General features: G+C 42.9%; 1 protein-coding gene across 1 annotated transcript in view; it reads left to right on the top strand.

Annotated features, from left to right (window-relative positions):
- The first annotated feature begins 438 nt into the window (after positions 1 to 438).
- Positions 439 to 13,470, top strand: part of LOC8024837 (protein Malvolio) — a 53,850-nt gene continuing 40,818 nt past the window's right edge. Inside the window, exons 1-3 of the mRNA XM_029992960.4 lie at positions 439 to 667; positions 8,643 to 8,675; positions 9,073 to 9,123. Coding sequence (XP_029848820.2) covers positions 8,663 to 8,675; positions 9,073 to 9,123 — 64 coding nt within the window. The 5' untranslated portion in view covers positions 439 to 667; positions 8,643 to 8,662. The remainder of the gene's footprint in view (positions 668 to 8,642; positions 8,676 to 9,072; positions 9,124 to 13,470) is intronic.

Genomic DNA, 13,470 nt, shown 5'->3' on the forward strand with positions numbered 1-13,470 from the left:
AGACACTAGTTTCGGTTTGAAGTCGGTACCTTTTCTACAACATAGATGGCGGCAGCATCAGTCTTCTGCACTCCAGTGCGTGTGAAACGAACTCGCTATGAGATTCAAAGATTTTGACCTTTCTCTAATTTTTAGGCCCTGTACTGCAATAAAATTCGAACTTAATTTTTTAATAAATTTGAAAATTTCGAACCTTTTGAAAGTTTAGAATTCGAACCTCGCGGGGGTTCGCGGCATCTCTAGTCTCGAAACAAACGGGGTAGATGGCGCAAGTGACCCTCTATTTAAGAAGACAGGTCAAAATTAATTTACTTTTGTATCCACCGAGGTGCAGCAGAGGTGCAGCACAGTACATATACGGCTCTGAGGTGCAGGCGTACATCTAGCCATGCATCTAAAGTTGCCTGATTCAGCCTGATTGGTCACTTCCCTGACAGGTGTCAGGCCGGTTAGGCGGTCGACGGGCTTGCTGGGGTGAACTCGCATGGAAGTTATTTCTGTTCCTATGTGCGTAAGATGTTCGTGATCGTTTGTTCGAGTTCCGTGTCGCGCTTATTCGACGTACTTCCACGAAGGAACTGTCATCGAAAACGCGACGCAGAGGTGTCAGTAGTTTAACCGGTTTAACGCTTCTACTGCTTCTACACCGACCACTTCGGGTCCACGGGTACGTTTCTTTCGCTCCTTTGAGCGTCTGCGTCAACCGTTTTGTTGACATTTCGTGGGGTACCATTTCGTTCCGGATTGCTTCGCCTACGATGATGAGTCACTAAGTTCCGTTGCGTTTGCCTGTTCCTCGAAAGTCTAGGAGCATCGGCCTTGCTGCCGACTTTATCCTTTTAGACATTTTATAATTTCGGTTAGTACAATCGCTGGACGAATTTAAATGTTCATTTAAAATTATCGAGCGAAATTTTACGCCGGTCCATTGCCTGTCAACTGGTTGTTCTGTGACTGATTTCCCCGACAAACTACCCACTTGCAAATTCTCAGCTCCCCGTCTCGTTGTTGCACCATGTGAATGAGTCTTTAAAAACGTCTTCATTCTCGGTATGGCCGATCGGTAGCGTGATTTTTGTGTGCGCAAAAATCTCTGAAGCTTTTCTGAAATTGAACAACAACAAAAAACTTCATCCGTCCCAGGCGAAAATTTTCAACTGGGACCAGTTGGTCCCAGTTGCAACTGGTTTATGGAACAATTCCCAGTTGCAACTGGTCCCAGTTGGAGTCGTCCAACTGGGACCAGTTGGTCCCAGTTGCAGCTGGTTTATGGAACAATTCCCAGTTGGAGTTGGTCCCAGCTGGAATTGGTCCCAGTTACAACTGGTCCCAGTTGGAGTTGGTACCGACTCCAGCAACAATGAAACACGGCACAAAATGGAAGGTTGACAATACTTTATTGTCAAAAACTTGGAGAATGAAACTAAATAGGTTCGGTGACGTACACGCTCCGGGTTTAGCCACTTGCTTGCGACGGTTGAATCGCGTTTTCAGAGGTGGTATTCATGAGATGAAGGAAGATCGGCCGCTGGCGTCTGTTAGTGAAGACGTCCTCGGCTTCTCTTCCCATCGCGTGAAGAAAGGTGCTCACCCGTGATCCTGCGTTGCGCAGGTGAAGTCCTGATAAGATGCGGTAGCGCTCCCACCTTGCAATCTCTGTCACAAGAGTCGAACATTTTTGAGGTAGACCTCCCGCCATTTTCGCCATTGTGCTCTCCGCGGCGGGTTCTCTTCCGTCCGGTCTTTCCTGGGTGCCCTCCGATCGCTGAACTGCATCTTTCCATCCTCGAAGTTCACCGCCGCCACCTTGGTGTGTGTACAGTTAGGTCCAAAGAAGCGCAGCTGTAGTTTTGACATTTTCATAACGACGCCAACTTGGGCGATGGCGACCCTTCTCTACCGCGTCCGTCCGACTCCGGCGTCAGCATAGGCAGCGCCATCTGTCGACAGCGCGTACCACTAATCCGCACCCGCGTGCCACGGCTATGGTGTACTACGGCGGCCGGCTAGCTCTGATTAGTCAAAAGATAAATTTATTTATTAAAAGAAAAAAAAATACTGTAGGTATTTAAATAAATGTTTTAATATATTTTAATAATGCACTAAATGTTCATTTAGGTGAACACATTTTGTCACTAATTATATTTTCCAATTAAAAAATTATTTAGTTCATTAAAATTTTTATATTATTTTTATAAATATATAAATGTACCCCAGTAATTAAAATTCTCTATTTGTATAAATCTAAAAATGTTAGTGCTTTTAGTTTTCTTCATTAGCAAAGGCCAATGCACCCCCAACTTGTCAAAATTGTTGCCCCGTGTGAACTGGGAACGGGAAAGGCATTTGAAGTCCGACTGGGAATCGCTCCGATTGTTACTTTCCTAACTGGTCCCAGTTCACTTCATTCCCAACTGGGAGTCAAACCAGTTGACTCCCAACTGGGAATGGTTCAAACCAGTTGACTCCCAACTGGGAATGGTTCAAACCAGTTGACCCCTCGGCTGGCCCCAGTTGGACTCCTATTGGTCCCAGTTGATTCCCAGTGGGGACCAGTTGGTCCCAGTTGATTCCCAGTTGGGACCAGTTGGTCCCAGTTGAAACCAGTTGAGGTGCCAACTGGTCCCAGTTGGAAATTTTCGCCTGGGGTCGTATTTCTCCGTGCGTCAAACCAGTTCCGAGATTGCCTTTTGTTGTTTTATATATTCCTCCTTGGAGACCGAAAGCGAGCACAAGGTGATCACCGTTGCTAAGGTGGCGGTTCCTTTACACTCGGGTAAATCAATCTGCTGACCTCTAAGCTAGCAAGATCGAGTCACCGAGAGGTGCCCGATGAACCTCGGTTCCTTGCCACGAAAGCTAGGTTACATTGTCACCCTTTCCCGCGCTGATAGCATCCAGGAGCTTTTATCGGGCGTATTACTAAAGCGAGCAATTTCGTAAACAAATGTGCAGAAAGAAAAAAAAAAGCATGAATCATGGCAGCTCAAACTTTTGTGGTGCCCTTCCAAGAGTTCCAGAGTTTTACGCCATATTTGATCAAGGACGGCTCTGTTTAAGATACATCATCCTAAGCACAAGCAAACTGTCATGGAAAAGAGCGTCGTAAGTGTTTAAGAGACGGGGGACGGCGGCAGAGGGGGAGGGGGATTTGAGATGTCTGGGGATCCCTCTGCCCACCCAGCTCCAGCAGCACTGGTCATCAAAAGTGCTACGTGGAAGTGTCAGTACTCTTAAGGCCCGTTCACACTCTTGCAACCGAGTGCGACCGAGAGAGACCAAACCGGTTTTTAAGCCTCTTGCGATCTCTTAGGACCAGCTCCGCTCAGTGCATCCGGTCCCAAGAAGTCTTTCTCGGTCGTACTCGGTTGCAAGAGTGTGAACGCGCCTTTACGCTACCACTTCAGCCAGTGTCTGCCCTCCCGAAATATGTGCGTCCTGGTATATTCTGGTCTATAAGTCGCACCCCGCAATGAATGGTTGTTTTCAGAAAAAAGATGGTACATAAGTCGCATCTACGTATTTGTACAGTCGGCACGGCGAAAACTGCATTGAAAACCCCGCATATATGTGTGTCATGATTGCAATATACGCGCAAGCGGGAACAAGTTTCAATATCCTCGTCAAGGAACGGAACAAGAAATATAACCCTGTCTCAAATTTCTGTAGAAAAAATTGCATACAAGTTGCACCATTGTATGAAATGCCCCAACAAAAATTTTGAAAAAAAAAAAGTGATGTGTACATTAGAAAATATGGTATTATGGAATGGATTAAAAGATGGACACGGAAACATTAAAATGCACAATGTCATGAAGACGAAAATAGTGCCGCCTGTGTAGAAAGGCCACCCTCTACAACTGTGACTCAAGATTGCACCACAGATAGTAAGCACAATATGCGCGGCTGCTCCAAGCCAGTCTAGCTTTACGTCCTGTTCTCTTGAGGCACACAGCGGCTGCAGGTGAGGCATCGTAATCTTTCCCAATCTTTTGCAAGCCGGAAAACCCCCAGAAGTGCTTCGTTTTGAATGGCACGGCAAACACCCATAAGACAAGTTGACACAGCCCACTACGGATGCGACGCATGTTTTGTGTGCATACGCAATGTTTTATTTCGGCGCAAATGCTTTCGAGCTATTTTCATTTGCATAAATTGTATGGTTACTTTTGTAGACAAATGAAAGTCTTCTTTCGATGAGGCACACTGGCCATATTTTCAGGTCTATAAGTAGAGCCCTGCGCCGATAACAGTTTGATCGTCCAATTCGCATCCGCAGACTTTGTATCCGAACCGCATCAGCAATGTTCTTAAACAGTTGTATCCGATCCGCATCCGCGGACTTTGTGTCCGCATTCGAACCGCATCCGTGAAATTCGAAACTGCATCCCACCCTCAATCCACGCATTCATTTTACGTTATCAAATCAAGAATGAATAAAAATTAAAAAAAAAAAAAAAAAAAGCATCTGGATGGTATCTTATAAGCCGTCTGCTTACCTTTGTACAACAAACTCTTCGTGTCAGGATACGGTGAAAGTAATTTTATTGTATTTATAAAATAAGCGATCGCTCTTTAAAAGACACTTCGCATCGCTGGAAAGATGATTGCAATTATGATATTGCCTTGGGAGCCCGTGACACTGACGCAGCCTAGAGAGTGCGCTCAAAAGGAAATAATGTTTTTTTTTTTTTTATCTGTAACGCTTACTTTAAGCAGACACCTATTTTATAGACATGAAAATTAACCAATGACAAACTAATAACACCGTTGATGCCCTTTATGCTGAGATGGCATGCACGAACTGAGCTACAAGAATGAGGTGTGGAAAATCGTGCTGGCGCAAGTTCCACCACTCCAGAGGATCGAATTCAGCCTCCTTGACCTACTTGTATGCGAAAAAGCCATTTGCAGGCTTCTTCTGCTTTCTTGTGGCTTGTACGTTTTGGGTTTTCTTCGCCCAAAGAACATTTTCTGCTCTTTCTTTGCCAAACAAGAACACGTTTTCCGGGGATGACTGATGCTCTTGCATTCTTTACCTTTTTTATGCACAGTATTTTTGGCGAGGTAGAACGTTCTAAAGCAATCTTTGGTTAGGATCAAATCTTTCTTGATGCAAAGAGCAATTTTCTCCCCGAATGGCACCTTTTATCTAAGCGAGTAGTTCGCTCTCGCAACACATTTGATGATGCATTTCATAGTATCACTCACTTATTCACTCTGCACTGTGCGGTCGTACACGTTAATGGGGTGCCTCGCTAAAAATGTAAGATCCAGACCCGCGGATATCCGCATCCAATCTGCAATCCGCCAAATCTAATTAATTTTTATCTGTATCCACCAGTTTACTGTGGATATTCGGGGGTAATTTGTAGATATGCAGGGCTCTATCTATAAGGTAGAAACTGAGGGAGCGGAGGAGACGAGAGGACGTCGAAATACAGAGCTCTAGTTGGAATGATTAGTTGCTAGACGCAAAGCTAGCTGTCTTTATCTCTACTCCCTGTTCGAATGCGTCCAAATAGTGTGTAGAGACAAGGGCAGCTAGCCTTTGCGTCTACCCGCTAATCATTTCAACCGGAGCTCAGTGTCCCGACGTCCCCTCTCATCTCTTCCTCTCCCTCAATTTTTACCTGTATAAGTCACACCGTTGCATAACTCGCAACCCCTATAAATGGCTGTTTTCACGAAAAAGTTGGTTATAAGTCTCACTTATATATTTGTACAATTGGCACTGCGAAACTGCACTGACAAGCTCACATATATGTTTATTGCGATTGTGGTATGTGCACGAGCGGGAGCTAGTTTTAATGTTCTCTCTAACAAATTGAGCGAGACGAATCGACAAATTGGCACAGTTAAAGTCCATACTTAACAGGGTGGCCAGATGCGGCCAAGCGAACAAGCAGATAGTCGTCCCCAAACAAGCCCAAAAAGTGGCGTGACCTTCGTGAACAAGCCCAAAACAAGTGGAAGTTCGATAAATGTACACATTCTTGAAAATAGTTTATTAATAATAAAATGAAAAAGAGAACTCGCTCAAATACGAAGGCGAATACTCAGCGTGCCATGGCACTATCTACAGAGCGGACAGTGGCATGGCACGCTGAGTAACATGCCAGCTTGAGCTCCAGTCAGTGGTGTCACGAGGGTCAGCGGCACCCACGACGGTAGCCCGCCGCAACACCCCACCCTCCCCCCCCCCCCTTCCCGCTCTCGTGGCCCGCTGCGACACACCCCTGAGCGCTGCACCCGGGGCGGTCCCCCCCCCCCCTTGTGACGCCACTGGCTCCAGTGTGGTATCGTTCTTGGAGGCGACGACTTGGTGAAGCCCATGGTAGTCAAACGTGCACTGGAAAGTGGCAAAAAGTTCCTAACTTTTTTTTTTTGTTGCCCTGTTCTGAACGAGGTCGGCATGATGAACGCGTATCTCGCCCTTGCAGTACTTGCACGCTGCTTTTTTATCTTCTCGGTGACTGGTCGTAGCCAGTCCTTAAGCTGTGTTCCTTTTCCCCACCCTTTACAATATCTTTTGCCATACTTCGACCACTTCGAAGCCATTTTGCACAAAATACGATGGCTACTAGACACGACGACCGCAACTGCCGACTGGCAAGATGGGCAAGGGGCCAAAACATTTGTGAAGGGATAGTAATAGTTTTGTACATTGTGACGGACGGCAGCTTGCGCCACCTAACCGCTGCGCCAAATGGTCATGCTGTTTTTCACGTTTTTGAGGACAAACGTGCTGTCAGTGAGCACGACGAGCACTAAAATAGCAATATTTGCAGGAAAAACACGAATAAGCCCAAAAAACGCGACAAGCGGCTAAAACAATCTACCAGCGACTCAGTGAAAAAAGAAGCCCAAATCCGCCTATAATAAGTGGAACTGGCCACCCTGATACTTAATATTAAAAAAAAAAAAACTGTATGGAAGTCGCACCACTGTATATTACACCAACAGAAATTTTTTTAGAAGATGTGACTTAACACTGGGAAATTTGGTATATTAGGTATGATAAAGGAAGTCTTGCTATTTTAGCAGGTGTATTGAAAACGTACAGATGTAAAATCTAGAATTTCTTTCCACAGTTTTATGGCTCTTCTGCATAGCCTCATTATTTTGTTTTCCTGTAGGTCTTTTTCAAAAGTCAGTTTAGCCACCCTGTTGAGAGACAGATGGGGCACTCTAATGGTGGCAGTATGCAGCTTCTCCACACCAGGGAAAGTGGATGTCTTTGAAAGCATAAAGCTAAAGTGGAGAATTTATTCTAACTTGGTTCTTTGCATTGCTTTAATTCACGAGGTCGAGAGTGCTTGATTAGCTCGACCTTGTTCTCCTATCGCTGCCATTAGAGCAGCAATATTGGAGCTTCTTAGACTTCCACTAGAGGGCTCTGACTTTTGAAAAGGGTCTATTGCTACTGGCTTTTCTTTTATATGAAGAGCCAGTCTTTACATCAGCCTCTCTTCCCCACTTTCATTTTTCCGCAAGCAGCAGGCTAGTGAGCTATACTTTGTTTCACCCTAAGTCCAGGTGCCGCCGATGCTATGAGCTGATGGGACCAGTCAGATAATGTCAAAAGTGCACCATGATGGTGTTTGTCATGTTTTCGTAACTGCTCTATCCTCGCTGAACCCATCATAAGTGGAAAAGGCCCGGAGACTTGCGCTTTAGACGCTGCTTGATTGATCTCATTAGTTTGTAGCGTTGGCTGAGTCTGGACTTAAGCTGAAACGAAGTATAGATCATTAGTATTTGCTAATCTACTCTCGAAAGTCTCCTTCATACCTACTATCTCTAGGAGCAATGGACCCCAAGCGCCCCGGACCGCACTCGAGGAATCATGGGAACGGTGGTTGGTAATTTTGACCAATTCCGTGGTTACGCAGTTTTTGAGTGTGATTCGGAGTCACCCTGAACAAGCGTCGTACAGAGCCCAAAGACCTGTCGCATCACTTCTAAAATGTCTCATCAATGACAGCGTTTTCGATACTGTGCATGCAATCCACCTTTCGATCTGGCTGAGCTGCGGAAATCTCCTACAATATTATCATTATTGTGATTGTTGTTTTTGCAGGAAATTCCTAAAAAGCGGAGAATTCACAACAACCAAAACCAGGATTTAGCTCAGTGTCAGCGGGGCTGTTTTTGGCATTTTTAGCGTTTCTAACTTAATATCAGCGTCTTTGAAGCTTTATGAGAATGATAATGATGTACGAGATTTCTGCTGCTCAGCCAGGTTGAAGGGTAGACAGTGTGCGCAGTATCAAAAACCTTGACATTGATGAGAAATTTTAAAAGTGATATGACAGGTCCTTGGGCTCTATACGATGCTCGTTCAGGGCGACTCCGAATTACATTCAAACCTGTGTAAGTTGTAATTATGTGAAAGGTCAAAATTATTGATCACTAGGGAGCTGAAGGAACACTGTTGCCATGATTCCTTGAGTGCAGGCCAGGGCACTTGGGGGATTTAGCAAATGGTCTTTTGTATCCATCTCCCGTTGACCTGTGGAAAAGAGAAAGGGAAAGACTTCCAGACTTCTTGAAAAGCATCTCGGTCATCTGCATTCAAGACATTTGTTATTACAAGGTATTGAAACAGTGTGTAATGGTTTATCAATATGATATTACAGGGCCACAAGAAAAAGCCATTATGGCCAGAGAAGGTAAGACCAACATTTTTCTCCTAGTGTAAAGATGAAGTTGAAAAATTTTATCTTAGAAAGTTTAGTAGAATTTAGATATTGAAAAACGGGCTTTGTTTATACAAACGCTAGCGCAATAAGCCTCCAACTGTGCATGTAACAGTCTCAGATAAGAGCAATAAAGAGCTTTGATCCATATATTTTGAAGCTTAGGCATTATGGTACTTAAACATTTAGTGCTAACTGTTACGCTTTCACTGTTTGCTCCGCACTGTTTTCTTGTCCCACTCAAGCCCTTATTGTGAACTAGATTTATTTGTCGTTATAGTACTTATTTGGTATATTGCAAACCGTGTTCTTGTTCAAACTGTCACAGGCATTTTCTGTTTGGCTCATAAAATTCCTAAACCTCTTGCAGTGTTAGACTCAACGCCAGAGGACAAATCTTTGAACGGCCAAACCATGTCCGGTGAGTGCAGTTTCTGAAAATCCTGTTTGCGCCTATATTTGTTGGAGCTTACAGATTCACTTTCAACCGACAGCACAGCTCTAATGGCAGCCTGCGGTATAGAGACAATTAGAGGCTAGTTACAGTGGTACATTACTCTTTCTTTTCTGGCAAATGAATTGCTTCATACGTTATGAAGTAGGTGGTTCTAAGGACGTGTGATGAGCATTCATTCAGATCTCTGTACAGTCGTGGACAAGGGGAGCTGAAATGAGAGAGCGATTACCGAAAGATACCGGTGGCACCACCTTGGCATGAGAAGTTAAACTAGCGAAAAGAAATAGCTTGTGGATGAGAATGTGATGGCCATTGCTGCCTGCTCTTTTTTCCCGTTTTAGGAGCACTTCAGTTTTACTCGCCTTTACTCTTTGCTACCACCTATCTACGTTTTTTGCCCGTTATCTGGGCATGTGGTGCCAGCACTAGTTTAATCGCTTTTCAGATATCTGAACAATCAAAAGTGATAAGTACAGATGAGCCCAGTAGCAGCACGCACAGAGCAACGGTGGCGCGCATTTCTCGAGCATGGTCAGACTGAGTCGGGTGGCGTGCCACTGCAATCTTGTCTGCATGCTATCTCTTTTTGCTTGTTCAACTTCTCGTATCGGGTCAGCGCCACCGGTATATTTAGGTTGTTGCTCAGTCGTTTCAGCTTACCGTGTCTACTACTGTACCACTAGAACCTGTTAATCGTGTTGGGTCCGAAAAAAGATGTCACCTAGACATTGCCTGCTTACTTTGTGAAGGAATTGTAGTTAATATAAAAAAGCAAAACTTTATAAAAAGTGTTACTGCATTGCAATGAAATGAGAGTATCATAGTGAAAAAAACCTCGAGACAAGGAACGAGAAAGGGGAACAACCACGGCACCGTCTCTAATGCCATGCATGCAACTTCATTGCATGCTTTCTTTGCATGCAACATGTGTGTCTCTTTGGACTGCCTGTGTTCTCTCCTGGCTTTGTTCAGGTCTCTTAAACCCCTCGATAATGAGATCGTCATTTTCAAAGTTTTGAAAGCTTGTAAAACTTGGATAACCATAATAAAAAAAAAATAATAATAATAATTGATGAATTTAATGTTTTTAAGATTAAAAAAACATTACTAATTCACATTAAAAAGATATATATATTGCCTTTATTTTTGCCAAATAATTTTTAATTTCCTTCATTCCCCCCCCCCCCCCTAAAAAAAAAAAAGATTCCCGAAATATAATTTCTGCTTGACATGACCTCTGATGTCTAGTTCTTGACATTATATTGTGTCATTAGTTGGTGGGAAAGCTATAATGGATTCCCGTTATTCTCGTTTTGATAAACAATCTCATTGGAGCTTCTTCCTCTACACATTCAAGCCAGGTTGCATTTTTGCAATGCACCAGAGATACAGAGGGAGCAATTATTACCCAGAGATAAAAAAAAAAGGCAGGTTGCATTAACAGGATGGACACACAAGAAATGGTACAAGAAAGCTGGAGTGAGTGCTGTTGTCGCGATAAGGCCAAAGGGGCTTGGTCGTTAACCTTGAACATGAACTGCGACATTTTTATAGACCCTGAAAAGGTCGAGCCTTATTTTTTTCGTACCCAAGCCCGATATATCTTTCTCATGTCAGCTCGTCGGCATAAATGCCAACTGCTCTCAGAAGTTAGCTACGTGTATAAGAACCTTTTAGTTTATTTAAATAAACTGAAAGAAATTAGAGGTGAGAGTAAAGGTCAACCTGATAATGATTTTTTGTCAAATTTTTATATTGTAGTGATATGTCCCCTTACTACATCAGAAGTGTGAACTTTGTTCAGGTATTTATATTATATACACTAAGACTATTCAGATGAATAAAGCATACTGATTGAATAGAGTAATTGTTACATAGCCTCCAAAAGACAAAATCTTTGGTGGCGGCAGGTTTGAAACTGATTCTCGTAATTACCGATCAGGTATGCTCACCACTGCACAACACCACCTTGTCTTCTCAGCATTTCCTATCTGTCTGATGAATGCATATCTAAATATGCATATTTGCATATTTTTGATTATTTTTTACTTTAGAGATCGCATACAATGACGAAAATGCCCCTCGATATATGCAGTGTGGCTTTCGACTCTCACAGATGATGATGATACCATGTTTCTAAAGCTTATAAACAAAAAGGCATGCATACACATGTAATGACACAAACAGTGGGATGACTTCTGGAGCACAACGAACACATACCATGTGCCAGCAGCTGTCGTACTGCATCCCATGCTGCAGCATGTGCATCCAAACACCTCTGATTGGATACATTTTGGTGCATTCATAAGACAAATAGAAAACATTGAAATTAGACAAGGTGGTGTTGTTCCGGAGTTCTGGAGTTGGAACACCACCGCCGCCAAAGATCTTGTCTTTGGGCATCTTCGTAACAGTTTTCCCATTGAAATAGTATGGTTTATTCATCTGCATATTTTTTCTTATTTCCTATTAGAGTTTATATACAATGACAAAAATGCCACATATTTTATGCACCATGAATTTTGTTCTAGAACAAATTGTCACTTTTGGGTTTGTACTGGAGCAATTCCCTTTATGTGACTGCAAGGCCTTTTGAAGTTGGCTGTTTTATTTATTAAAGCCAATTTCTGCAATTTAAAGCAGCAGCAGTGATGTGACCATATTTACCTGATTCTAACCCAGGTTTTATAACTGAAAATGGTGATTCTAACTTTCCCCTGATGTGGATTTTGTATCTGATTCGAATGGGTAGGTAATTTTTAGAGAAGCTACTTCTTTGAATCGGTTAAGTATGGTAGTTGATTGGAAAACAAAGCAGTGCTACATTAACTCTTTCCTTACCGCGCCCATAAGTCATTGATCACCTGTGATCGATGAATTTTACGTACTACCAAAATCAAAATTCGTCGCGCTAAAACACGTCGCGCCATCTCGGGGGTAGCCAGAGAACTATAGTTTTGTCTTTGATTTAGTTTCTTTTTTTTCCTTGAGGCAGCGAATTATCAGTAATAGCATTGAACAACTGGAGCATCATGCAGATTGTGTATGCTGTTCCATTTAAACAGAGCGTAAAAAAAAAATAAGCGGGCACTGGGTCACATCACGTCATACTTGATTGGATTAAAAATCCTCAGGAACCGTACAGCTCATATGAACCACAGAACGGTTGAAAGCTGACCTAGTTAATGATGATTCTCAATGTATAAAAGCTTGCAAAAACTGAGAACAAAAGGGAAAACAGACACCACAGACAGACACTTGTCTCTTGTGCATATTATATATTTTGTCCTCGTTTTTTGCACACAATTTCTTGCATCATGAAGCTCACACAAAGCATTGCTATTTTTGACTGAAGAGACAGTTGAACATTTCTGTGCAAGAGAGGTATTTTTACCCGTCACACACCTTCTTTTTGTCAATTTCAGCTATGAGACTATGTGTATTATAATGTTCGCATAAACATTACACAACTGCGTTTTCACGGCAGTTTAAGTAGCGTAGTTTAACTTCTAAAATGGCTTTCGGTTCCTTCAGTTTTATGGAGCATTCCCAAATCTGAAGCTTGTTAAAGCCTATTGATTGTAGCAGGGAATATTTTATCGAAAATTTCTCACGAGACAAAGACATTTACTCTCTGAAAGGGGGAAGCAAGATGTGGAATCTCGATGAAACTTGATGGTCCCAGCACATTTTGTTCTATTGTTTTCAAACTAACAAATGTAACCCACTTTCAAGGTAATGCAGCAAAATCACGCAAAGTGATGATAAATGTGATGTGTGTTTGTTTAGACAGTGGAAGGTTAGTGGGCCCCAGTGGGCATTTGGTGTCTGTGCTGCAGATGAAAAATTTTGGCAGTGTTGTATGACTGCTAGCCTGGGGTCTTTAACGTGCATCATGTGGCACTGACACACACCCGCACAACAGTATGGTGCTCATCCAGATCGCAACGGGCAGGTGTGGGGATTGAATCCAACATCTCTGGGTCCTGCAGCGCAAGTTTTCCTTCCACGTGCTCTGAGCTACGATGCACGAACACTGAATATATAAATACATAAAGCGCAAGAGACAGACAAGGACATGAAGAAGACAGGACAGCGCTATACTCGTGACTTGTATTTTTATAAAAAATCGAAGGAAGGGAAGAAAGAAGTCTGAGAACTTTACAAAAGACAAAAGAGACAAAATGGAAATAAAAAATCTAAGGAACAGGATAAATTAAAGCAAATGCAGCGATAGATGACCATAAAAAAAATTGCATTAATTAAAGACAATAAATGAAAAATAAATCACTGAAGAAAAACAAAAAAATT

This window comes from Ixodes scapularis, unplaced genomic scaffold, assembly GCF_016920785.2.
Source record: "Ixodes scapularis isolate PalLabHiFi unplaced genomic scaffold, ASM1692078v2 PGA_scaffold44__24_contigs__length_19508400, whole genome shotgun sequence".
NCBI classification, from domain to species: Eukaryota; Metazoa; Arthropoda; class Arachnida; order Ixodida; family Ixodidae; genus Ixodes; species Ixodes scapularis.